The 27,571-nt window shown below is 40.5% G+C and overlaps 2 protein-coding genes across 4 annotated transcripts; one reads left to right on the forward strand and one right to left on the reverse strand.

The window, feature by feature from the left end:
• Nucleotides 1-158: 158 nt before the first annotated feature.
• On the reverse strand, nucleotides 159-8,345 carry etfb (electron transfer flavoprotein subunit beta). The gene is made up of 7 exons (XM_078252372.1): nucleotides 8,209-8,345; nucleotides 6,415-6,573; nucleotides 5,528-5,686; nucleotides 5,337-5,399; nucleotides 3,088-3,246; nucleotides 1,412-1,626; nucleotides 159-833 (listed from the first exon to the last, which is right to left on the reverse strand). The coding sequence occupies exons 1-6, from the start codon at nucleotides 8,260-8,262 to the stop codon at nucleotides 1,456-1,458; spliced, it is 765 nt and encodes a 254-aa protein (XP_078108498.1). The 5' UTR covers nucleotides 8,263-8,345; the 3' UTR covers nucleotides 159-833; nucleotides 1,412-1,455.
• Nucleotides 8,346-10,288: 1,943 nt separating this feature from the next.
• On the forward strand, nucleotides 10,289-26,368 carry usf2l (upstream transcription factor 2, c-fos interacting-like). Of its 3 annotated transcripts, XM_078252356.1 has the most exons (11): nucleotides 10,289-10,509; nucleotides 11,005-11,045; nucleotides 11,692-11,798; nucleotides 13,420-13,542; nucleotides 14,703-14,856; nucleotides 18,156-18,243; nucleotides 21,719-21,757; nucleotides 23,708-23,766; nucleotides 24,191-24,285; nucleotides 24,370-24,498; nucleotides 25,413-26,368. In XM_078252356.1, exons 1-11 carry the CDS (start codon nucleotides 10,475-10,477, stop codon nucleotides 25,500-25,502), a joined length of 960 nt encoding a protein of 319 aa, XP_078108482.1. In that variant the 5' UTR covers nucleotides 10,289-10,474; the 3' UTR covers nucleotides 25,503-26,368. The 3 variants fall into 3 exon arrangements, with proteins under 3 accessions (XP_078108482.1, XP_078108483.1, XP_078108484.1); XM_078252357.1 differs by lacking the exon at nucleotides 21,719-21,757; XM_078252358.1 differs by lacking the exons at nucleotides 10,289-10,509; nucleotides 11,005-11,045; nucleotides 11,692-11,798 and adding an exon at nucleotides 11,825-13,291.
• Nucleotides 26,369-27,571: the final 1,203 nt, after the last annotated feature.

Genomic DNA, 27,571 nt, shown 5'->3' on the forward strand with positions numbered 1-27,571 from the left:
AATACTATCAATTCACCAGGGTGAAACACTCGATCCACAAATCCCTCGGTCTCACCACCACTCCAACAAATATCCCCCTTTTTTTCCCACCACAATCTGTTCCCTATTTACCATGTCAAGTTTACACTAAAGGAAATACTAAAAGAAACAGTCACATGTGTATTTAGATATGAAAAAGACTGGCTGCTTTATTGTCATGGTAATGTTCTGCACAATCAACAGAGAATTGAGGCGCTTACGGTAAAAGTCGGACTCATGATCATCTTCCCCTGCTCATACTGAGAGACACCGTCGACGCAGTCCTGAAACCCAGTTACAATTACACAAACTATACAAATTACCAGTAGACATGACACTAATCTTGAAGGACGTTATCTTCTCACCATGTTTGGGTCCATATTTACATATATCATTTACAAAAACGGGACCACTCAACATGTGTGACTACAGATACACAAGATTAAACAGCCAAGTACCTGTTGGTGAAATGCATCGTACTGGTAGTGTACAGTGTAATACAAACAGCAGCATGAATGATAGTGATAGATGTTTCTGGGTTTCAATTATTGCATAAAGACTTCTTGTCTAAAGTCAGATTAGTAGCTTATGACACAGATGAATGAAAGTTAAAATGAACATAAAAGACAAGATGATCCTTTTGGGGTTGTCTGGGGCTGCTGCAGAACAGTGTTTCTCAGTACTCCTCCGCTCCTGTCAGTACTTCCCTGCATATCCTCAGGAGTCCCGGTCTCAAACAGAGGGATTAGACCGATACATAAGATAGTACTCCGGGTATGCTTATGCAATACAGTCCCGTTATTAATTAGAGAGTCCTGCAAGGAGAGAAGAGAATGTAGATCGATAAGAGTTGCAATTAAAATCTTTTATTAGTTTAGCTTCCATCACCACAAGACACATAATACTCTTTGATAAAGCAATTCATTTTTTTTAATTTTTTTTTTTTGTAAGATGAAGAGATGGTGATAATAAAGGATGTAACATTAATATTCAGAGCAAATAATTCTATCATTCCTCACAGGAGGTAACTTTGATGCATGCATACATAAGCTGAAGTCATAAGTCATAATCAAGAGCTCGATATAGGTTTATCAGGAATATTCATTTGGCTTATATTGACCACCCAAAAACATTCATATTACAAAATTTTCAAATTCATTGACTATTAAATCGATCAATCTATAAAATAATTCACAGATTACTTGTTGTAATGTGTATAATGTAAATAATTGTTGGTTGTAGCTGACACAATAGTAGGTCAAATCATTGTAAATTGTTTGATACCGAGTCTGTGGGATCCTTGCTTAGGATGTTGCTCATATATTTGGTTAGTAATGTAATAATAATCTAGTTTTGTGTCAGGCTCTACATTGGTAGTTACAGTGGTACTCACCCTGCTGCCAAGTTCCGTGCTCCATGCTCATGCTCCTAAAGCCTCTATACCAACCCTGCCTCCTTCAGTTTGCTAACCAGGTCTTCCACCGTCTCCACCTTCACTCCCGCCTGTCTCTGTGGCGGCTCATCCACTCTCAACACCTCCAACTGGGATGTGATGTCCACCCCCAAGTCCGCAGGCTTCATGTTGGCTATCTTCTTCTTCTTTGCTTTCTGAAAAGTAGGAAAACACAGGAGAAGGGTAAAGTACACATTCTGAACTACTTTACTAGTATCTTAACTGTACGTTTCTCAACGTAACCTCCACTCCGGAAACAAAGTCCTTCTTCTACCCCCAGGATCAAGCTCTGCATGATGGGGGAAAATCGGGCTTTCTGCTCAGCCCCTCCTCGCCTGTGGAATAGAGGATGGATACCCGACCAGAGTGCGACGGTACCCGAGCACGGAGCTCCCGCAGCTCTTCGTTCAATAAACTGTCTGTACACTTACAAAGTTCTCAATGCCTCCGTTAACATGTATGGACCCTCACTATGCTACCGTTGAAGTTTGTTGATATTTTGAGCCTTTTTAGTGGTACAAAATAGCGATTTGTTTTTACTTTCCCTGTGCCCCGAATACTAGCGTTGTAAGATAATGAGCGGTCCACGCTAGCTTCTTTCAAGCTACAAACACAATCAATTAGCATGAAAACACGTCCCAGAGAATGACAGAGTGGGTACACATCCGTTATTAACCCCTAGGTTCGTTTTGCGCCGGAATTGTCCTTTAACACATTGAACATTTTAAAATAAACAGCTTATTAACGTGTGCGCTGATGCGCTCATCTGTTGACATTTCTGAATACCTTCCTACAGTTGCTTAATAAAAGCAGGCTTTCCACACAAACAAACGTACATGTGTCATTAGTATGACAAATAAAATGAGATTTTAACTGTGTCGGGCTCGGACATAAATATCTTAATGCCCGTCGGGCTCGGGTCGGGTTCGGTTACTGCTCTGTCGGACACGGGCCGGGCTCAGACAGAAAAATGCGGCCCGATCACCTCTCTAATGTGGAATTCCCTCCCAGACCACCTGAGGGCTCCACAAACCACTGACTCATTCAAGAAGGGCCTAAAAACCTTTTTTAAGCAAGCTTTCGCATAAATCCTTACTTTTTCTTTATTTGTTTAGCTTGGGTATTGATTTTTCAATGAAAAGTGCTCTACAAATAAAATGTATTATTATTATCATTATTATTATTATTATTATTATAATTGTCTGTGTTTGAAAACAGTACCTGTCAATCTAACAATTAAGAACAGTGACTGCTGTATAGAAAATGTTAAGTAAAATTTTGTATACATTTACTTAATAGTATATTTGTTTCTTTTACCTTATCTGTATAAAAAAAAAAGGTGTTTATAGTGTACATATTTCTATTACTCCTACTCTTATTTTTTTCTATTCTATTTAATGTGTATTTTTCTTATCTTGTGTTTGAATGTTGAGCTGCTGTAACCAGGGAATTTCCCCAGTGTGGGACCCATAAAGTCCATCTTATCTTAATTTACTTAATAATGCCTTTTTTTATAGTTTCATTTTCTGAATACAAAATCCAAGTTCATTCCTGAAAAGTATTTCATGTCTTATTCTTGCCTCTTGCATTTCTGAACACATTTCCCTGCTACCTACCATGATGTTAGGCAGGGTGGCATATCTGGGGGTGTTGAGTCGAAGGTCAGCGGTAATCACTGCTGGTATGTTGATCTTAATAGTTTCCAGGCCACCATCAACTTCTCTCACCACTTTAATCTTGTCTCCTTCCAATGACACCTCTGACGCAAATGTACCCTGTGGCATGAAGATACAGTGCAAATTCATAAACTTAAACACACAAACAATAATAACTGTTGTCAAATCCTGTCCATCTGGAAAACATTTTCGTACATCATCATTTCTAACTTTGCAATGGTGTGAGGATATTTAAGTTCATGAGACAGTCAATGTGCCACATGTAACTAATCCACGGTAAATGTGTTTGTTCATTTTATTTAAGAAGGGACACAACAGTGTTTCCCACAGATTAGAAAGCAATTTGTGGCGGGAAAGGGGGGGTCGCCCCGTATCTCTCTCTCTGACCCTGTCTTTCACTGGTTGAAGCCTGAAAATATTGTAAACAAATTAATAACATAACTAATTACACTGGTCGGACTGTTCAGCTCTGTTTCCGATTGATACCTCCGGTTCAGGCTGGTCCTCATCCTCAACATGTGCCTTTTTTCAGTTGCGGAAAATACTTTTCAATACTCATCTGGATTGAAGCAGCAAACATTCAGTGTAAGAGTAAAAAATGACATAACATTATTTATAATACGTTTATTTGATTCACAGCTGCTACATAGTGTGACCTCGACAACCCAACAGCCCAACTGCATTTTACCACAAACTTGCGACTAGTTAACTTTCTAAAGCAGGCGCAATCGCTTGTTTGCTAAGAGTCGGGTCGGGACTCCAACATTAACACACTGACAACATTGTATTCAGAATATAAAATATTTTTTATTGGACTTTTAAAAAAGGTGTTCACGAGATACCAACCTTTCGTGAACTTGTGAATTTCGCCAGCCGTCTTCTCTCCTTATGGAGACAGACACTGTGTGCAGGTGGGAGGAGCTGTGTGTGTGTGTGTGTGTGTGTGTGTGTCTGAGCGAGACACAAGTGACAGAGAGACGGAGGAGAGCAGGGAAAGGAAATGCAGCTGAACGCGTTTTAAAATAGCGTTTAAAAAAAATAATAATAATTTATAACGAAACGCAATGTGCGGCGGCCGGTGTTGATAGTGAGGCGCACCGCCACACATTAGTCCATGTGTGGGAAACACTGAACATGAGCACTTGAGTCCAACATTGTAAACGTGCCAGATTTACAGGCGGCTTTTAATCCGCAGTACCTGGTGAGTCGATGGCATTAAAATAAACATACAAGAGCACATAAACACGTAAGCATGGACAATTAGCCTAGACATCTAGACGCACCCTAGCGGCAGCAAATGTAATTTGCAGCCAGGGGGTCTAGCAACTCTCCGTTGGCTTGCGAGCTGGAAAAACCAAATTCTGGTCGGGCCAATCACATCATGTATAGAGTCGGTGTGCGGGCTTAACATAAGGACGGCAGAGTTGCGACTGTTCCGTGTGAATTCCCTGCTACTTCAAAACAAAGAAGATGGCTGCTGCTGCTGGGAACAGCGGTCTTTTGAATCGGCTTTAGCCGCGACTCTGGAAGACTTGGGAGTTAACACAACCCAGACCCAACATCTTGATGTGGGTCTGGCTTGTCAGGCTAATGGACAATAACATATAAGCACAAATAAAGAACCATAAGCACAGACAAAGCTCTTACTAATAATCAACTATTCATAATAATACTAATATTAATAATAGTATTAATAATAAGTTTTAAGAATAGAAAATGTACAATAATAGGTCATGAGGTTGGTAATTTGTGATAATATGAGAGTAAGAATGATGTAAAATGTTTTGGATTTACATTATAATATGTGCCTCACACCGCTCAAACTGTACACTGTGAGATAACATGTCAACAAAGTGCTCCATCTATTGGCCAGCCAGTGGAACTTCACCTCAACTGGCCTTGCAGCCTTTGACCTGATCTGTGCAGGATCACCGCTGCTCTTACTGACTCAAACTGGACTCTGCTAACTTATGGGGGCAAACCAAACAGGCTGATATCAGCGCTGCTACGTCACACATTTGACACATTTGACTGTAAAAACAAACTGGAAGAAAAAGTTGGGGGAAAAAGAGAAACTGACATGATGTCATTTACAGTGATGATCACTTAAGAGTCAGACCAACAGGATGATCTTATTTTAGGTTGGCTTGGTCCTGTTAAGAGTAACTGCATTAAAAGGTAGAACTCACCTGAGGCCAGTCCAGTAAGGCTGCTGTCATCTGGCCAGTCTGATTGCAGTCATCATCGATAGCCTACGAAAGCAACACATTACAGTCATTAAAGGTAACAGTAGTGCACTGCACAGCGACTTCATCGCAGTACGAGAGCAGGAAGTTTGATCTGATTTAATGAGTGAAATCAACCCGCGTTTTTTTTAAACCTGTTTGCCAAGGATGATGAGCTGAGCTTCTTCCTTCTTGGCCAAAGCAGCCATGATCTTGGAGATCTGCAGGGGTCCCAAGGTTTCATAGTCTTTCCCAGTCACTTCCACATGAATGCCACGGTCTGCTCCCATGGCAAGGGCAGTACGGATGGTCTCCTAAGTGAGGTAGAAATATGGGTCAAAGAACTTGTTTTGAGGAGAAAATAGAATAATTAGGGGGTTCTGCTCCCCACTACAAATTTTACCCAACCCAAAAGGATTAAAACACAATGTGTTAGGGGCTACAATTTATACCACATTTATCTCCATATATAATAAATAAATCTAACAATAACTACTTTTTTCATGAAAATAAGAAGTGTTGCACACTCTGGCTCCATTTGCATCCCTCAGGCCTTCTTCAAATCAACAAATCAAAGACGGACACAACCACAGGTAACTTATATAACGACTTTTTTTTTTAAACACATTATGCATAATACCTCCTTTCTCATGTTGGCTCGCTTCTGAAGTTGCCCTGATTAATTGCAGCATGACTAATTAAACCCTCTGGAGCTAAAATTGTGGTTATACTGTATGTCACCGGCTGTTGTATACGTGGAATTCCAACTATTTAATTAAAAAAGGTGTAAAATAATTATATTTTACAAATTTGTGACGTTATATTACGTACATATACATTACACATAACACTTAATTACAGCATGATTCCGCTAAAAATGTATTTAAGATAAAGATGCAAAGCCCAGCAAAAAACCTATAAAAACAGTGAAACCACTAAAAAGAACCCCTCCAAAAGTAGGCAACCTGCCACACAACACTGTATGTCTGCAGGACATTGGTTAACAAGGCAGGGGTGCAGAGTCTGGCCCCATCTCACCTACCTGTGCTTGCTGTGGCCCGCAGCTGACAGCCACAACCTCCTTAATGAGCTTCTTCTCCTTCATCTTGACCGCCTCCTCCACAGCGATCTCACAGAAGGGGTTCATTGAGTGTTTAACACCATCCGTCACTACGCTACTCTTGTCCGGCTTTACACGGATCTGAGGAGGAAGAAGGCCACAGGACAGAGTCACTACGGGGGTTCCAGATGAATAACAAACAATCCAGATAGCCTGGATTCTAGGGCAAACTGTCAGACACGATGACAGAGAGACTCACACAGTACGTGAGCCAGCACGGTGTCTTAAAAGGTGAAAAGGCAAAGTGATGCATGTTTAAACAGGAGCCCTGTAGCTGGCAAAATATGTATTCATTATTGGATAAGCTCTCATCAGCAGGAGATCTCCGAGCTGCCCAGAATGATCTTCCCCTTCACTTTGCTGTAATCTTAACTAGTCGTTTTTGGTGCTTAACCCACCTTTTGTCGGGTTAATGTAGCGAACTGTAAAGACAGCTAAACGTGAAGGGGGGAGAAATTCGGCAGGAACAAGATGTTCAGCACGAACATCGGTAGCGCTAACGTTAAGGATGGACGTTGTTCTGACTCGGGTGCCTGGGTCTGATATGGTCAGATATGGTTTCCCGACGCGTCATTAAACTGCCGTTAGCGTCGTTAGTACCCGGCACTGGAGTTAAGTGAAGTGCTGCTAGCTGGCTGGGGGCGAACGGTAACTATATGTCCCGGGGCTGTTGTCAGCTCTCATCCCGAATGAAATCTCTTTGCGCCGGGGGAGTGAGGCAGACCGACCGGGGTGTGCTAGCTGGCTAAATTAGCATTAGATTAATCGTCTATCTAAAGAGCTAACGTTAACGTTACGAGTGAATTTATTCATGGGTTAGCCCAGTGCTGTTAACCGTGGTTGAAACAATCTTACTAAAAATAACTTTGAGCGTGTTGAACGATGTTGTAACCTCATAATGTTACCCACCAAGCATTAGCATTAACATTAGCTACTTGTCAAGCAGCACAGTGTAGTAACGTTAAGCTGGATCGATATTGAAATGTATCAATAAATGTCTCTGCTGTATTACTGGGTTGCAAAGTGGCATTTAATTAATCACAAAATGATGCCATGTGGCAGTATTATGGTTATGAGTATTTCTTTCTGTGACATTGTATGATTTACAATTACTATCGAACGTAGCATCTGGGTGCCCGTGTTTTGACTATGGTTTTGACGGAAGTTACGAGTAACTAGAGGGTGAAAGGTTATATGACGCCACTAACAAGCAACTAAAGGAAACGTCCCGTGTCAGAAATAAAATAACAGATTTCTCTGGGTTTGACATTTGGTGGAAAGATTTGGAATATTGTAAGAACACAACTCATAAAAATATATAAGATAGGGATGTTTGTTTTTAGACATTTTAATGCAGAAATGTTACATATTGTACCTTTAAAAGGTGAACGTGTCAATAGTTCAGCTAGCTAGACATTAGGTTACATAACTAGAAAACATCAGCCTTACAGCTGTTCAGGTAGTCAGCAGAAAGTCGTACATTGCAGCGCTGCCAACAATAATCTAAATTATTCATCATGCTGCATGCTGTAAAATGACCATATGAGTTTAGCTGCAGACTGACTGGTTATCTGTCAAATAGCTCTTGTGCCACAGACAGCTGGTGTCAACAGGCTAACGTTAGCTAACGTTACGTTAGCTGAACACAGAAAGTCAAGTGAGTAGGTAAAGGAAAATTACTTTAAAACCTAAATACGCTCGTTGAAAGGATATTACCTTAACTGCATAGTCAATGACACGCTTAACTCCGACGAGGACACGACCAGACATTTTTGCTGAAAGGTTTAACTATGCAGTAGTAGACAGCTAACGACCGCAATGAACCTTCACCCAAGGAGGAGAGGTCGGACTTATTTTAGGGTGATTCCAGAGGAGGAAGATGAGGGACCACCTCCCATTCCAGCCAATGAGAAGTGACGAGAATTAACGCTCTCTACACTGATTGGCTGAGCCGCGGTTGATTCGTTGTCAAATTCAACAAAAAGTCAGTCGGTGTCGCCGTGGTTTCAGTTAGTGAATGACAAACTAAAACTTATTTAGGATTTTGGGGAAAGCGTGTTAAATCAATTTTAATGTGCACAATCGATTGTCTGATGGTTTAAATTGCTCAAACTGTGGGAATTATGACAAATCACCGCAAATCACCAATGAATAAAGTGTTGGTCCTCATTTCTGGGTCGTAAACAAAAGCCGAAGAAGAAACGTTCCGCTTTAAGTGTGGCAAAGTTCACGGCAAACTGTAGGGTCGCCAAGTCACTTAAGCTCAACATAATAGGCCTACATGGCAAGTTACATATAAGTATGACTTGGTAACCTACGATCATATACAAAGTCATAATGTATTTTATTTAAGGTTTCTTATACACATTTGTTTTGCCTTGATTTTGTTCCATTTTTATTTCAACATCATTATTTGCTCTCACCACCTATGGCCACTTCAACTTAAAATTGTCAGACTGGACCTTTACTGTCTATGCACTGGATCAATGTATATGCCATGTTGTTTTTGCACGTATTCAAGGCAAGCCCTTACACGTTTCTTTCATTTACCAGATTATAATTTAAAATTAGGGAGAGAGCAATATTAATCAGAATAGTTTATGTTTCATTTAAAGCCTTGACATAATATAACAACAAAAGGATTGACAAAACATTAGAAACACACTTTACATTTCAACACCACAACAGACAGCCTCTAACATGACCATGATGTTGAATCAATACCTTTCAGGCTTCCCCAGTCAAAGGTTGTCAAAACGGGACAGTATAACTTGTGGCTGTTGTATCGTACTGTATTAGTTTTAGCTGTAGGACTATACTGGTGTGGGTGAAGTGAGTGTATGTTGTTAAGTCAAAATCCCTTAGCAAAACCACCGCTAAAGCACCACGAATACTGCACAGTGTATTTGGAAGAATGACTGGAGAGTTGGATGAATAAACTTCATAACTTCAAAAATAAACTTTTTTTTAGTTAATAAAACATTTACTAAAATAAACAGAAGACATTAAATGCTGGGATGTATGAGACGCTGCATTTTGCAAGGGCACAAGACTGTTCTAAGTGTTATTCTCTGGGGATCAATAATGTTTATGTGTCATAGCCTATACACGTTTCATATCATGCTTGTTCAAACGTCGGACAGACCAGTTACTTTTTATCCGTTAAAGATACGTTTGTAATATTATTGATAGGCCTACTCTCAGGACACTATTCAGATTTTTTGTTGCTCTGTTTTTGTCCACAGGTGACCAACATCCCAGATATGAATTTGGCTGTTAATGACTAGGCCTAGACTTGTCAAATCAGGACTATTCCAGAGAGGTTAAAGATTTTTAAAACACGTGAAAGATTTATTCTATGTGAAAATGCAATACATGAAGAATCCCCTGGTCTTAATATAATAATAATAATAATAATAATAATAATAATAATAATAATAATAATAATAAAAAAAGCGAAATCTCCCTTTTTTGCATATTCATGTGAAACACGTGAAAAAAAGAATCTGTGAAATATCCTATTTTTGCACATACACAAAGAGAATAAAGCTTTCACAAATCTCAAAGTGGATTTCAGACAGCTTTAATGCTTTACCCAAAATGTCTAAAACGCTACAGTAAGTGGTGCAAAAAAAATTGAGGACCAATCTTTCAGCAATGTAATTTATGTTTCCCTTAACCCTAACTGCCGAATCGGAAGCTGCGAATCGTTGCTTCATATAAACTGTACATACAGTTTATATGAAGCATGAACGCGTTAAATCGTCCATCCTGCGCCAGCTGATGAAGTCGGCTCGGGTCACCCAGCAGTCACCATAGGCAGTCACCCAGCGGCAGCAGCGGTCTCCATTTTAACTTCGACACCGAGCCATACCTCACGTGTCCTGGGCTGTCTCTCTCACATGACCCGAGTGTTTGTTCCCGTGATCAGCACTTCCATCTCCGTCTGTGACACCGAATATCACTTTTTATTATAACCCTGATGGATATGCTTGAACAGAGTCTGGACAGCGCAAGGTAATCGAGAGTCGGCCAAAATGGCTAACTGGGACAAGCTAGCTACAACATGCTATTTCGGATAGCTAGTTTACGACGCCAACTAAGGCCTGACCTAAAACTGTTGTTAAAACGAATTCAAGCTAAAGACTACAGTTAAGTTAGAAAGAGAAGTGGAAGACTTTGCAAGCTGGATAGCAATGTCCAGTTGTGAAAAACATGCTCATGGTTAGCTAATAACAGTAACGTTACAATAGCTACGTTAGCTTAGGTTAGGCATTACAACACAAACGAGTGTGTTATCAGCCACTGTACGTTAGGTAACCTGAGGACAGTAGCAATGTTGTGTTTTTTTTACATTGCGATTGTGCTGTTGGTTGACTGGCGTCTTGTACAAGTTTGTCATCAGCTAAAGCAAAGTTGAGGGTCAGTAATTATATTTATTTTATCCAGAATATCCACGAACGCTGGTTGCGTTGAAACTGAGTTAACGTTATTTGCTTTTCGGGTTTGCAGCCAAGAAAAGCAAGAAGAAGAGGTTGTCCAGACATCTGAAGGTAAGTATGTAACGTCTATTAAGCTGTCATTGACATCTGGCACCTGCGCACTATATTGTGTATAACAAATAATATCAATAATTCAATTGAAATGTATTTATAGAAGTTATCTCAGGACACTTCAGAGATAGAGTAAGTCTGGACCACACTCTATAATTTACATAGACCCAACAGTTCTTGCAAGAGCATTCGGTGCGACAGCTGCAAGGAAAAACTTCCTTTTAACAGACAGAGACCTGGAACAGAACCTGGGTCTAAGTGGGCGGCCATCTGCCTCAATCAGTTGCGGGTAGAGAGCGATTAAGAGAGAAATATACTGTATATAATTTATATAAATCAATCTTAATGTCGTCATGATCTTGTTTGACAAATTGTATTTTGATGCTTAGGCAACATTGTTATTGAGACCCAATACCAGTAAAGCCCCTTTTGAGAGAGAGAGAGAGAGAGAGAGAGAGAGAGAGAGAGAAAGAGAGAGAGAGAGAGAGAGATGCCCAGCAACTTCATTAATACCTATGTATAATGAGGTGTGTGCGAATACATATTGTTTTCGGCAGCTGAACTCAGGGCTTGATAGATGTCTTTATTAGTTTTGGTTCTTTTCCATTCTCACAACTGGCTTTTTCTGTCCTCTTTCCCCCCTGAGACGGAACAGGAGAAGAGCAGACAGCTGTTACAATAGCCAGTGTTCAGCAGGCTGCAGCATTTGGTGACCACAACATACAATATCAGTTCCGCACTGAGGGTGGTCAGGTAAGTTACTAATGGCAATAACAGATCTGTTCAGCACTCACGACAGAAAACGGAACACTTCAGAATTATTGTCCGGTCAAATAAACGACGGTTTGTGCAGAGACATAATTAGCAACCGACAGAGCTTCACATTACATATTGATGTATGTGGTTGAATGGATTTAGTTGCATGCAAAGCGTCACATGACAGTGGTAGTAGATCATGTGATATTCAGTAAACAACTTTCCTCCCCACATGTATGTACTGTTTGCGATTTAGGCCTAGTCATACTGAGTTTGTTTTGTCATACTGTTTTGGTGTTAGCGCTGTCACCTCACAGTGAGAAGTTCTCCCATGAACAGTCCTTTTTGTGTAAGGTTTTCCTGTTATGTTGCTGTGTGTTTTTCTATGAACACATCAGCTTCTTCCTCTATTCAAAAGATAAGTCAGGAGGATAGCAGCTTCTAAATAACCTGAAGTTTGTGTGTTGTGTTTGTTGTTGTTGTTGTTGTGTTGTGTGTAGTCCCATGATTGATTGGTGACTTTTGTCAAGAGTGTCTCTTGCTGTCCACTAATGTGGTATTCACATGGTTCTCACAGGTCCTTGAAATCCTTGAAAGTTTGTGAATTATTTTTTTGGGGGGGAGAATCAGTTTTTGAATATTGACATGGGTCATTGAAAGTACTTGAATTTATAGATTTTCTGCAAAATATAAATTGAAGTTCTATATATTGTTTTGCTGTGCTGTGTTGGGGAAGCGACCACACAGTCTGCCACCACTGTACCACAGCAGTACAGTGTTATTCTCTCTCTTTTTAAATTATTTTGTTTGTAAGCTTCTATGACGCCTGCTAGTTTCATTATAAAAATGACTAGAGTTGGAACAGTAAGTAACCTTGATCTATGTTTCAAACTAAGGCATGTTGAGTCCTTGAATTAGAGAAAATTGGCTCTGGAAAGTCCTTAAAAAGTCCATGAATTTGATGTTTAAGAAGGTGTGAGAGCCTTGTATTCACTCCAGAGGTGGTCAGTGATGGACAATAGGACAGTGATGCAAAAAAATTATTTTGATTGATATATATGAAATTGTGTGATATTGAAGTTGGTTTATCCTTATTGGGATAATTTACACCGGAGGGTATTAAGTCAGTGATCCATGTGCCTCATTTGGGGTAAACAAGGCTAGGGTGAGAGATCATGTGATTGCAGTCTGGTCTGGGATTGGCATGGAGCTGCTGTCACATGTCAGTCATGAGGAGAGTCACATGATGGAGGGATACAAATACTGATTCTTGGAACAAGAGAACTCACTTTCTTGACTTTTTTTTTTTTTTATTAAATTGAATCAGGCACATTCTGAAGCATAAGCAAATCGAGAAGGATACAATATGCTTATGCTTCAGAATGTGCCTAAAGTGAGATCAATGCCCTGCTGCGATAAGGACTGTAGGGTCACATACTAGGCTCGGCTGAATGGAAGCAATAGATATGCTAAACAAATCTACAAGTCAGGTAAGGCTTTGATTTGGACACAGTATGCATGTTAAAAGGACTGTAGTAAATGATATAAAAAAAAACAATTGTTTGCTCACTTTGTTTTCCTCTCATTCTCTCTTTCATTCTCTCTCTACCCCTTGCAGGTGACGTACCGTGTTGTTCAGGTGACTGACCACCAGCACATCGAGGGAAGAGACGATGGGGGAGGAGCGGTGAGTGTTGTCTCTACAGCCGCCTTCACTGGGGCTCCTCAGGCTGTGGCTCAGGTACGAACATTCCCCCTTTTTTATTGATCAAAGATAACCCACTGGCAATATGGACTGTTTTTAAAGACTAACTGCACGCTTTAGTCTTCAAGTAATGCCACGATCTTTAAAAGGGAAACACCACCTCAACTAATAACTTCAATATATTAATTCTATGGTTGAGAAAAGTGTAATCAATATTTGTAACTACATGTCCTCTCTCTCAGCTTGGAGCTGCTCCACAGACAATGAATGGGAGACTGATTTTGTAGACCCACAGAAGATAATTTTTTTTCATACTTAAATGAGCTGTATTCTATTGTAGTGTTCTCAGGTCTAAAACAGTGTCATCTATAACATCTTTCCCAATTCATTGTCTATGAAGGAGTTCCAGACTTGGACACTTGATTACATCACAAATTGAGAGTTTTAGCACTCTAGATTTGGGAGTGAGTCGTTTATGCTTTACTAATATTTTCGGACTGTCTTAGACCATAGGAATAACATTTATACATTTTGAAAACGGGTTTAGTTCCCCTTTAAGAAGGCTGGCGACATTTTTACCTTTTATCATTCAAACAGTCTGCCTTAAGAAATGAAAACCAACGATGAATTAATCCTGCTAACAAGTATTGCCTCTGTAGACATGTCCTGATGTCGCTTGCTTGTGCCATAAAAACCCAATGTTGTCCAGACATGAAAGAGACGTATCATTATACAGGGTGACATATTCCTTCTTTGTCATTAAAGTTGCAGGAGTGAGTAATTCCTCTGAGCTTGTCAAACTAGCAAAGCAGTATAAAGAGTGAGGCATGTGTCTGAGCATGACACGGAGCTACTCACAGAGATAAAAAATGCAGTTGCAGAAGTGTTCCAGAATAAGGCACGATGGCAAATTCAAAAACATACAATGTTCCTTGCAAGAGCAGATCAGATTTGTTTTCATTTGCAGTACACTGATGTCTTTACTGACCTTGCTGGTATCTCTGCTAACAAGATCACTGCTGCTTCTTTTTCCTCCCTTAATCCCAGCTGTCAAACTACACTGCGTCTTGCTTGGGGGTCTAGAGGGGATACAAGTATTGAGTCTGACAAAGACCGAGGTGTATGTTTACCTGCAGTGACTGCTCCATTGCTACTTGTTCAAGCCTCGCCTCTGTCTCTCTCTTATCTGTCAAAAGGCTGTGATCCAAAACCCTTTCAGTAATGGAGGAAGCCCAGCAGGAGAGGCGGTGGGAGGGGAGACGCGCTTCGCTTACTTCCCCGCAACTGCGGTGAGCGACGGGACTGTGTCTGTGCAGGCGGCCACGGACCCTACACTAACACAGGCAGGGGGTGAGTCAGTTCTCGCACTCAATTTGGCTTGAAGCTTACGGCAGTGTCACTGAAAATAATGGCTAAATTAGCCCCATAGCAAACAGGAGTGTTTTGAGTACCGTAATGAGAGAACAACAGTTCTTTTTTCAGTAGTTGTAAATAAACCAAGATCCCCGCAGCCTTGGCTGATGTGAAAGAAAGTAGGGCTATATAAAGAACTCTAGATTATAAATTAGGTTGCCCTTTTGTCATTGAAATATGATTTCTGAAAAGGTAGACATAGAATTTCCCTCCAACAGTGCCTCAGCATTTAAAAAAGGTTAATTAGATTCTCTACACTAAGGTTTTACTGACTTTTGAACAATAAAAAGATTTTCTGTCACACATACCCAGCAACATGTTATTGTTCAATTTAAAATTCTTTGCTCAGTAATATGTCTGAAACATTTATGCGATGGTTAAAATATGCTTCCTCTAACAGTTTGTCAATGTCAAATATTATCTGAAATAAAGTAAGTTACGCCACAGATTCTCTATAACCGAGGATGGCGCATTGCACGCTGCGCCAACGGTATTAAACGGTACACACTTCCTGTCTCCTAAATGGGTGTGGCCTCGTTTGAAAGTGTAGTGAACGTTGTGTGGATGGATGAAACGTTATATTTGCATTAACTCCCTCGACTTCCCCAGCCTCCTATTTGCTAACATTAGATATTTACACAGTTGACGTTAGCTCATCTGTATTGCCAGATCTCGCGAGAGATTGTTCCTGAGACAGAATCAGGTCTCTACCAAAGTTAATTTGCTCCTGATTTGTCCGTCTGAAAAATGCCTTTTTAGTTTTAGAATGTTCGGGAGATATGTGGCTGATTGACACGCCTCAATTATACTTTTTACGATACACAGCAGCACAAAACCACAAAACGGAGTGTGCTTGCTGCTTGTTGTGTTTTTTTCATTCGGGTGTTGTGAGTGGCGGCCTGGTGATGCCACAGAAAGGGAAGAAGACCATGAGGTTTTTTTGCTGTGGGTAACAGCTGAAGCCAGGGCCTTGCAGGAGGAAGTGGGCAGCTTTCTTTTCTGTGAGCCTGTAGCATGCCTGCAAGCTTTTGCTGCGCGGCTCATTTTGACAGCTGCAGGGTTGAAACAGACGGCAGAAGCGCTGCTCCGCGCATGCTCCGCGTCGGGCTCGTGGTTTATTTTCTGGTCTATTGTCTCTGTGATCTGCGAGTGAATCGGGAAAGAAAACACACTTATAATCTATTCTAAAAGATATAAATATATTATATAGGATATAAATGGTCAGATTCTGCACTTTTGCTTTCCACTTTGACACCAAATCCTCCTCCATCGTCTCGTCAAGCGATGAGTTAAATCGGACTCCTGCTACTCTGTGCTGCAACGCTGCTGCGGTACGGAGTAGAGCAGACCCTTTCACTGGGCAGCAGATACACAAAAATGAACTAAATGGGTTTTGTTTCTATTAAAAAGGCAAAACGACTGTGGGGGCGGCGGGCAAGAAATGTAATCGGTGTATGCTCCTAGGGCAAGTCTAAATGTCTAAATGAGGTCATAGAAATTAAGGAGCAAAATGGAGAGAAAATGCCAAAGAGCTGCTGATTGGTCGAAGGAGTTCGGCATGATACCTTCTTTATATAGCCGTGGCCGGAGGCATTAGGTTTTCGGGTTGTGCATCCCTCCGCCTTGTGAACGGGATAGCTCAGGAACGCTGATTAGATTTTTTGAGGTCAAAGGTAGGGTTGGGCATCGTTTGGATTTTAACGATTCTGATTCCAATTCCAATTCTTCCTTTTGATTGACATGCCTATTTTCACAAATAAGAGGAACGTTTTATTTTGATTCAATGGTGGTTTGCAGTTTTACAGCTTTTTCAACGTAAAATAAAGCCACATTAGAGCGCTGCTTACTGTGCTCCAAGGCTGCAACACAACAAGTGCCTGGCCGCTTCGGAAACTAAAACTTGGGCATATTAAATTGGGAAGTGATGATCGGATTTGAAACCAAATCCTCCAAACGATTCCGATGGAATCGTAATTTTTGAAACGATTCCAAGTAGGAATCGGTTCTCGATGCCCAACCCTAGTCAAAGGTCAAGTTCACTGTGACCTCACAAAACATATTTTGACTATAACTCAAGAATTCACACACTAGTTAAGACAAAATGTCACACAAATGGCTAATAGGATAAAATGTGACATTTTATATCCCAAAGGTCAGCTTAATTGTGACAATTCTAATGTCTACAAAAGCACTTTTCTGCCCATTATTCAACACCGTAACTTAGGAACCGAAGGGGGGGGGTGTGTGTGTGTGTGTGTGTGTGTGTGTGTGTGTGTGTGTGTGTGTGTGTGTGTGTGTGTGTGTGTGTGTGTGTGTGTGTGTGTGTGTGTGTGTGTGTGTGTGTGTTCCACATTGTAGGATTTGTAGCTTCTTTGCAGCAACGGCCATATTTGAAGCATTGTCTACATTCATGGCTACAACTTTGTGTTCTGTCCTGTTCCTCTGGTAGTCCACCACAAGCTCATCGGTTCTGCTGATATTGAGCTTCAGGTGATTGTCGTTGCACCATGTGACGGAGCTCTCTATCAGTCCTCTGTAAAAATAGTCTAAGTGAACACAGCATGTTTCTCACTGGAAATTAGTCACTGAAAATTTGACTGGTTGGCACTTGGCAGGGCCATAAAACCATGACGCGGTAATTCTAGTTTTAAAGAGGTATTAAGTACAGGCTGAAAATATTTTATATGTGTTACGTTTTCCCCCCAGATTTTGGGATGATGGCTAGATTTCTAGTATTTCAAAGTAATGTGTGAAAAAAATGTCCTGTTATCTGGTGCTACTGGGCATGTTTTTTTTTTTTTAACAAGGTGAGGCGTTTGTATCTTACAGGCCTCATAGCAAAGCTGAAAGGGATGGCTCCTGCATGCTCTACAGTGGAGTATGTGCATTTTCCTCTCAAAAATGTATATTTATGTATATGTGTATTGTAGGTTTTAGTTGTGAATGTCTCGGCATTCGGCAGCCTTGCCGTTTTTTTTCTGTCTACATGTTGATTTTACATGAGAGGGCTTCCAGCAGTGTTGTTTATTCCTAATAAGTGTCGTTTTGTGTCCATGAGGATTTGGGGTGTGATGAGGTTGTTTTTTTTTTTTTTTTGGTTGTTTTTTTACAAAGTAACGGCTCATAGTTGTTGTGAGATATTTCATTAGAGCAACCTGAGTCAGTCTTTAATGCCCTGATGCCCTTCTGTCTTCTTTTTCCTCATCGCTAACTGATGATTGCCGTGCCTTCCGCAGGTCAGTTTTATGTGATGATGACCCCCCCTGATGTCATTCAGACAGGCACCCAGCGAACCATCGCCCCACGCACACAGTCCTACGCTGCGTGAGTATCAGCCCTATCTGTTGCTGTCAGCATTGCAGACAGCATTGATAATGCATTCTGAGATGCAGCTATTTCTGTTAACAAGCCGCTGGTCAGTTCTTGTAAAACACTTTTGTAATCTTCCATGGAAATGCCACTCGAAATAGACCATTTGGTGGTTTTAGCAGACAAGTTGTGAATTGCTTAAAGGTGAACTAATGTGTTCAGAGCTGCCATACACAGCAATTAATTACATTTAATTTCAGGTATGACATTTTTGTCATGGTTTTAACCCTTTATTGCAAGAATGACACACATTTAAATCAACATTTGCACATACTGAGTGAACAAAGCATGCTGAATTCACGTAAATCTGGTCAAGTCAAGTGGGTTTTATTGTCATTTCAACCATATACACTGTATATAGTGAAAGGAAACAACGTTTCACCATGGATAAAGTGGTATTACACATTTAAAATATATGAAAACGACATTATATAAAAATGACATATACAAGCGACATTCGAGACAGGCTACATTTAGTGCACACACACTATAGACTATACATAAAGTGCAATTACTACTTAAAGTAGAGCATTTAAGACAGACAAGGGACAGGACAGACAACAGACAACAAAAGACAGGGCATAAGTAGACTTGTAACAGAGCACTGATTGTTAGGAGTTAGGTTCACCGTGAGGTGAAGGTAAAATATATAGAATTTAGCAGCAGAGAGAAAAAGAGTGCTATCTAATCTAAATGCTAAGAGCAAGAGGCAGGCGGAAGTGGAGGGAGTTAATAGCTGGGAAACGTGCAGGGATTTGGTGTTTAGCAGAGCTGTATGCAGAGAGAAAGAGCACCCAAACCTGTTTGACTATAGGACAACTTCCCCAGCTTTTTGAACTACCATAAGGCTCAGTTTATGCTGCAACATGAAATGTGACTGTAGTTGCTGTCTTCACGTTTTACAACACACTGTGTTGCTGTGTCTATCGTCTCTCTCCTGAGTTTGTTTTTATACCAAGGATCTTTATTTTATTTGACCACATCCTGGCTTTTATCCTTCTCCAAAATCTCTGTATGTTGTTTATCCCTAAAATTCACAACATGCATCATTTTAATCACACATCAAAAGACTCAGACTCTCTCCAACTGTTAGCCACATGCTGGCGATTGCCGTGATTAAGATAATCAGCAGTCTCATGTGAGCAAAGAAGACAAACTGAGTTATCATTTTCATGGCATGATACCAGCCTTGTTCTGGCCTACTACGGATGCTTGTATAGAAAAAGAATTCTTCCCAGCTTTATTTCAGATTCAGAGTTCACTTGAGTGCCAAAAGCACACAAAACCTGAGCATATAGTGCTGATGAACGTCATTTTCTTTAAGGTCCTTGTTTGGTAATAACCAAAGCACAGCAATTTGCTCATTTGGTCACCCAAAATGAACACATGACCATTTATTGAATTTAATTAGCACTGACCTAAGTGAAAATGCTTTAAAAAATGGAAGTGTTAATAGTTTATTTTCATCAAATAACAAAATGCAGTGACTGAACTGAAGAGAAATCTAAATCAAATCAATATTTGGTGTGACCACCCTTTGCCTTCAAGACGGCATTGATTCTTCTAGGTACACTTGCACAATGTTTTTGAAGGAACTCGGCAGGTAGGTTGTTCCAAACATCTTGGAGAACTAACCACAGATCTTCTGTGGATGTAGGCTTCCTCAAATCCTTCTGTCTCTTCATGTTATCCCAGACAGACTCGATGATGCTGAGATCAGGGCTCTGTGGGGACCATGCCATCACTTCCAGGACTTCTTGTTCTTCTTTACACTGAAGATAGTTCTTAATGACCATGGCTGTATGTTTGGGGTCGTTGTCCTGCTGCAGAATAAATTTGGGGCCAATCATACGCCTCCCTGATGGTATTGCATGATGGATAAGTATCTGCCTGTATTTCTCAGCATTGAGGACACCATTAGTCCTGACCAAATCTCCAACTCCATTTGCAGAAATGCAGCCCCAAACTTGCAAGGAACCTCCACCATGCTTCACTGTTGCCTGCAGACACTCATTATTGTACCACTCTCCAGCCCTTCGGCGAACAACCTTCCTTCTGCCACAGCCAAATATTTCAAATTTTGACTCATCAGTCCAGAGCACCTGCTGCCATTTTTCTGCACCCCAGTTCCTATGTTTTCGTGCATAGTTGAGTCGCTTAGCCTTGTTTCTATGTCGGAGGTATGGCTTTTTGGCTGCAACTCTTCCATGAAGACCACTTCTGGCCAGACTTCTCCGGACAGTAGATGGGTGTACCTGGGTCCCACTGGTTTCTGCCAGTTCTGAGCTGATGGCACTGCTGGACATCTTCCGATTTCGAAGGGAAATAAGCTTGATGTGTTTTTCATCTGCTGCACTGAGTTTCCTTGGCCGACCACTGCGTCTACGATCCTCAACGTTGGCCGTCTCTTTGTGCTTTTTCAAAAGAGCTTGAACAGCACATCTTGAAACACCAGTCTGCTTTGAAATATTTGTCTGGGAGAGACCTTGCTGATGCAGTATAACTACCTATATACGATAATTGGTTGATCATACACCTGACTACAATCCTACAAAATCCCTGACTTTTTGCAAGTACCTATAAGAATTGATGCTGGTTTGAAGGCAAAAGGGTAGTAACACCAAATATGGATGTGATTTAGAGTTTTCTTTCATTTCACTTTGCATTTTGTAAATTGATAAAAATAAACAATCATTATTTATATTTTTGAAAGCATTCTTAGTTTACAGCATTTTGTCACACCTGCCTAAGACTTTTGCACAGTACTGTATATGGAGTGAATACCAGTTGTTTTAGGACACAATATATTAGCAGTGGTTGCTCTAGGTAGCACATAAGCTCCAGTTTATCTCCTCTTTATGATAGTTATTTAAAATGCACACACACACACACACACACACACACACACACAAACAGAAGACAAACACCACACTATTAACTGTCTCTGCCTTTCATTTATCATTTGTCAGTTTGGGTAAAACAGTATAAGGTGTGACAACAAGAATGTTGACTGCTTCTGTGATTCTGTGAAAACTTCAGATTTCTCAAAGATTTAGGCTCCTTTGTTGCGGGCAGCGTTACGTAAAGTTGTAGATCCGCCTTAAATTTGGCAGCAGCTCTGCCGCTTTTGATGTTGCTTGATATTCACAGCGTACAACCGACTGCTTTCCAATCAAGAGTAAAGGACAAGCTTTGTTGCGGTGTACGTCTGCATTGCCATGTGTTGAAATACAAAGTGAATTGTTTTTTTTCATCTCTCACAATGCCTATCTGCAATATGTTTATTTTTATTTCCTGTTACATGAATACTTTATGATGATGACACAAGCCTCAGAGTTATATATTTAGGTGCAAACTAATTAACAGTGACATTATCGTTGACGTGTGAGTAAAATGAATGAAAATTTCCCACCCTATCTGCCGTTCGCAGAGATGAAAACGAGCTGCTGCAGCATGAAGGTTTAAACTGGTGAGGACAGTTTGCACATTTCTCTCACACACTTTTGTTTTGTTTGTTTTTTTTTTTTTTTTTTTACAGCAAATGAACCAATCAAATTAGATCACAAGAAGAGAGAAGAAGCACACAAACCTCTGCCCTCCTCCCCTCTCTGCCCTTCCCCTCCTTTCCCATAAGTCCCCGGTGATTCTTCCTTCTCTTGATGTGTAAGACACAGATGTAGCGTTCTTTATAGTGCTGACCCCGATCCATTGTGGTTAGTTGTGCTGGTGGCAAACTTGTTTCTCCATTAGGACTTTAAAAAAAATGATGTCATTGTTCTCTATCTGGAAACAAATGGCTTGTTCCACACTTTTATTTTCGTATCATTTTTCATCCTCTGTTGTAGTTGTTTGAGTTTTGTTTTCATTTAGCCTAGTTTCAAATAAGTTACAGTATTTGAGGGTTTTATTATGAGCTCATACAAGGTGTATTTTTTTCTGCAGATGTGACAGGAATACTGGGACAAATGAAGCCAATGAAAACCATGTGTTGTCAATCTCTTCTACATAATTGTTAGCACAGAAGTGGTTAATGGCCATTAAGGCTCATCTTTGTTCATATCATCCATTGAGAGAATATCAAGCCCAAGCTGCAGTCACTTGTATCTCAATGTACACTTAACTGACTCGTTGGCCCTGGCTTGGTGTAATACTGCAACCTAATGATATCGGAGAGCAGAAGGAGTTCCAATTGCATTTTCTCTTTCAAGGATCAATATAAGACTACACAAATGTAGTCCTCGTCTACACCCATGCTTTAAATTATATTGATAAAGCACTTCAGTAGCGGGGGGGTCATTTCCTGGATTTCTCTGTCAACAATAATTCTCAGGAGTACTGATATGATGTGTGCCTCTATAACTTGTTAAAAAGCAAGAAAAAAATGACGTTTCTGTGCATTTAGTTATTCATACAGTCATTTTATTTTTTATTTTTTTACACTCTGCCTAAGAGTACTGTTGGACTGAATCCATTATACAAATTAATTATACGGCTGAAATCCCATTAAGATGCATTGAGATACAAGCGAGACTGCAGTTTGGCTTTGCTGACATATCTCAGACAGAGATATCTGCCGTCGAGTTGTGTTGATGGGTCACAAATTCACTACTGTAGAATAAAGATGTGTCTTAGAAGGACAGACAATGAGCAAGAATGACCTTACAGGACATTATTAACTTTGTGCAACGGGTAAGCAGAAATGCAGCCAATAAAGTATAGTTACATTATTGTTCTTCAAGATTGTCTTTAGCAAAGAAAGCATGTTTCTGCACTGAGTGAAGTATTAATCATCTTCCATTAGTGAGACAGAAACATGGTTGAGATATTCAGTAGGCCACCGATATGTATTGTATGTGTAATTGGCTTGGTCATACTGTAGTGGGTGGTTTGATAATTCTTCCTGTCACGTCTCAGGGACTTAATTAACAGAATACCTGAGGGGGGACCCAGACAAGAGACAGTTGTGTCATTAGCCGCAAGCCCAGACTCCCAATAGACAGCATCTGTTTTTTTTTACAGTGTTGTAATTTAACAGCATAATAAAGCAGAGAGCTCCCTTCGGGCCACACCTGCGAAGAGGACAGCCAACCAGAATAAGAAGGTTGGACGGCTCTCAGTATTCCAGTCAAAGCAGCACAGCTTCGGGGCATCAGGGTGGCAAATGCAGCTGTGCATATTTCAGTATTCCTACCAAAGGCACTACACAACTTCAGTGGCTCCTTTTTAAATAGCGCACTTGTAGGGGCAAAGGCTGGGATTACAAAAGGCTTGGATTTATAGATAACAGTGAAGAATAGTTTTCAATGGGCACAGGATTAGGTGAATTTGGGGGGATTGGATTTGTTCCTGATTTTAGGGTAGCGAGAGATGGGAGATATTGTAGCATGTTGAAAGTGTTTTATTTCCTGTCTGTCTGCAGGAAAATGGATGGGCCGCGAACGCCGAGAGATGAAAGGAGAAGAGCGCAACATAATGAAGGTGGGTAATTAGCTATGATTGTGGCTTTTGATTTCATCAGACAGTGCAGTGTGGTGCCTAAATGGATCATGTTTTTGTCGAAAGGAAATCACCAAACCCTGTCAAAATATTCTATTAAGAAAAGATAGCATATGTTTACGGACGGGCCACAAGAGGGTGATGTTGAGCTGTCAAAGTCTGGCAGTATTTGGCACCCATAGTGCAACCACTAAAATGACAAGATGTAGGAAATTAAAGCCTGGTTCTTAAAACCAGAATTACCACTGATCTCTCAAGAAAGAATCAAGAAACACTGCTTGTATTTATTTATATATATATATATATATATATATATATATATATATATATATATATATATATATATATATATATTGTATAGTTTTTTTATTTTTATTTAACCTGTTTCTATTTAACATTCCATCAGTTGAAAGGCGGCGAAGAGACAAGATCAACAACTGGATTGTCACTCTTTCCAAGATCATCCCAGACTGTAATATGGACAGCACCAAGACTGGCGCAGTAAGCACTTCACTCTGCACTGCTGCTAACCTTTCACTGACATTTCGGTTTTCAGATGGTCACCAATCATCTCTGTCCTTTTAGAGCAAAGGAGGCATCCTGTCTAAAGCTTGTGACTACATCCGCGAGCTGAGGCAAAGCAACCAGCGGCTGCAGGAGAGTCTGAAGGAAGTGGAGAGGATACAAGTGGACAATGAGTTGTGCAGGCAGCAGGTATGAACGTCAGTGTCTGCTGTTGACTACAAATATTGGCATCAATGACATTTCTCGGATTTAAATAATGGGTAAAGAAGGTCTATGAATGATAATGTCAAAATCTCCGTTTGAGGTGGTTGGCTGTAGCAGATAAATAAAGTCACATATAATAAGGTAGCCGCAGTGGGCTGCATATGTGTCTGTGAAGATTGCCACTGCATTGAATCAATTTGTTTGCTTTGGAGTGCATTGCAACTTCCTTTTACTTAAGTCTCAGAAGCATGAAATCCACCTTGCCCCATATGCATCTTCATTTCCCCAAAACAGACCCCCCCCCCCAAGAGACTTCAGGCTGTGTAGCTGATCACCACAGCCTGACAAAGAGGATCAAAAGAGTTTGCGCTTATATAATGAGAAGTGTTACCTGAAATCAGCGCTTTCAGAGACTGCGGGAATAGTAGACACAGGGGTTGTGTGAGAACTAACTGCATGCTAATGCACTCAAAGTATTGTGAAATATTGCAGCTCTGAGGCTGCCACATGTCCCCGTTGAATCCCAGGTCTGCGAAGCTCTCGGCAATATATTCTTATTCTGATGCTCAAAGCTCAATATTCTTTCCCCAGTCCCACAGTGGGGAGGCAGAGAATTCGGGATTCGCCCAAGGGAAATGTAGCAAAGTTGACATACCTCAAGATTTGATTTGATGCTGTAGGTTGTGGACAGGGGTTTCTTTGCAAAGAGCTGCACATACTACTCTTTAATCACAGGGATTGAATAGCCCTGTGTGTACATTACACTCAGCCAGCACTCTCAGTCTTCAAACGAAAAAAAGTTTGGTCTGTAAACTTGGAGCTATATTTGGCTGTCACAGGGATGGAGATGTTGATAATGAGATTTTTTTTCTTCTTTTTTTTTTTTTCTTCTTCTTAAGATTGAAGAGCTGAAGAATGAGAATGCTTTGCTCAGAGCGCAACTCCAGCAGCACGGCATTGAGATGGTTGGAGAGACACCGCCGCAGTGAAGCAGAGACAGACAGACCAGGGAGTGGCACCACCACCACTCAGACATCCAACCGACACGTTGGACAAGAAGGCGAGATGATGGAGGAGTTGTGAAGAATCACTTTCTTTTTAGTGAACGCATCCTTCCCTGAGCTCCCACGTGGCGAACCCCTTAACTGGCGAAATTGTGGCTGTACTTGACTGTTTCAATCCTATTGAGATAACCACCCGTTACAACTCAGTAGAAATGTGCTCCCAAGAAAAGCTGCCCACTCACCACTGTCAGAGTGCTTTACTAGCACTATGAAAGAGAACCTCTGCTGAACTCATCCCTTGTTTTATATTTATGTAGCCTCACTCATGGACTATGATGTTTGTCATTTAATTTTGTTCCCTGTCAGTGAATTTATTCCTCCTCTTCCCCCCCCCCAAAAAAAAAATTATTGGTTTGGACTTAGTTTGTGCTTTCATTCTGTTTGTGTTTTTGAGTTCTGTATTAATGTTATTTTTAGCTGCTTTAATTTATTAGTCCGCTTGCTGACCCAAGCCTTGTTGGAGACCAGTTACATTGAAGTCCATGCACCCCAGAGAACCAGATTGAATTTTAAGTGGGGGGGGAAGGAAAGTATGCAAACCATTGTGATTCTACAGACAGAAATAATGTTAAACACGCAGCCTACCTGTACCCAAAGACAAACAAGGCGCTGTGCTGGCCGATGCTTCTGAGCTGATTTTTGTAAATAGGATTTCTCATGTGTTTTTTTCATTCATTCAAACCTTTATTTAACCAAGATAAAAAAAACTCCTTGAGATTACAAATCTCTTTTACAAGAGTGTCCTGGCAAGTGACAGCAGCGTGGTTTCAAATAAATACAAAGACAACATAGACACGCTTTCACTCATCATATTCAAACAACGGCATCATAAAGAGAAGTCTGGGTCCTAAATCAATTTAAAAACACACTATTATCTGTATTAACTGTGTTAATACAGATGTTACAGAATGTTAGAGCAGATTATCTCTGGGAGCAAACAATCAATAACTCATTAAATTCATGCTGACCCTTTATCATAATAATTTCCACGAAGTGTGTGCAATCTTGGAGCTTCATTTGAAAGAAATGGTGGTATACTTGAATGGTTGGGCATTTGCTTAACGAGAAAAATAACTCCAACGTCCACAAATCACTTGTGAAGTTCCAACTGTTCAAATGCTTTTTAATTACCAATTGAAATGTACAAGTGTGGAACATGAAGACGATTAACAAACCCAGCGCGCTGGATTGTGGACTGGAGAGGGGTGCAGTGCAAATTCCAACTTTTGCCATACTATACATAGATACTGTGGGTTTTATTTTCCTCTTTTGTTCATGTGTGATTTACCGGTGTCTCAATATGTGTAAGAATAATCCCCCCACATGTTTCATTTCAAGCTGTTTGCTCTATTTTGGTATTGCAACACTTCAAATGCAGCTCAGCGCACAAGGGAGGAGGCACCCTGGAGAGTGGCACTCAAGACTCTGCTCACTATGGAAAAGGAGTACACAGAAATTCTGTGTTGCACTTTTTAGTTGAGCGCAGCTCCGTTCTCCACGAAATGAAGGAATAATTTGGAAGTAGGAAAACTTGGAAATGTTCACATATTTCTCCAACCACTCAGGCAAACAATAAGTGCACTGTAATGGTTGTACAAACAGAAAACAAGCCAATATTAACACTGTTGATGATTTTGTGAATGAATCTACATGATTTTGTTCTGCTCTGGGCGATGTGAGTGAAAGTAGAAGAGAGATATCAAGCTTCGGAGCCACTTACTAGAGCACGATTGCTTCTCCTTGTGTCAACAGCTCAGGATCCAGCAAAGCAAAACCAACAGTCAGACCCCTGGCAAAATCAGGCAGACTATCACATTTTAATATCTCAGACTCTGGAAGTTAACAGCTTGTGCTTTGGAAGTGCTGTTCTGCTACTACTGCTAGATTCAAACCTGAAATGGATAGTGCAAGTGTCTGATCTATCAAATGAGGCTCCTAGCCAAAGTTGAATGATAGATGTTTTTTTTTTTTTTTTTACACCTCAGAGCAGAGCA

This window comes from Sander vitreus, chromosome 6 (genome assembly GCF_031162955.1).
Source record: "Sander vitreus isolate 19-12246 chromosome 6, sanVit1, whole genome shotgun sequence".
In the NCBI taxonomy this organism is placed as follows: domain Eukaryota; kingdom Metazoa; phylum Chordata; class Actinopteri; order Perciformes; family Percidae; genus Sander; species Sander vitreus.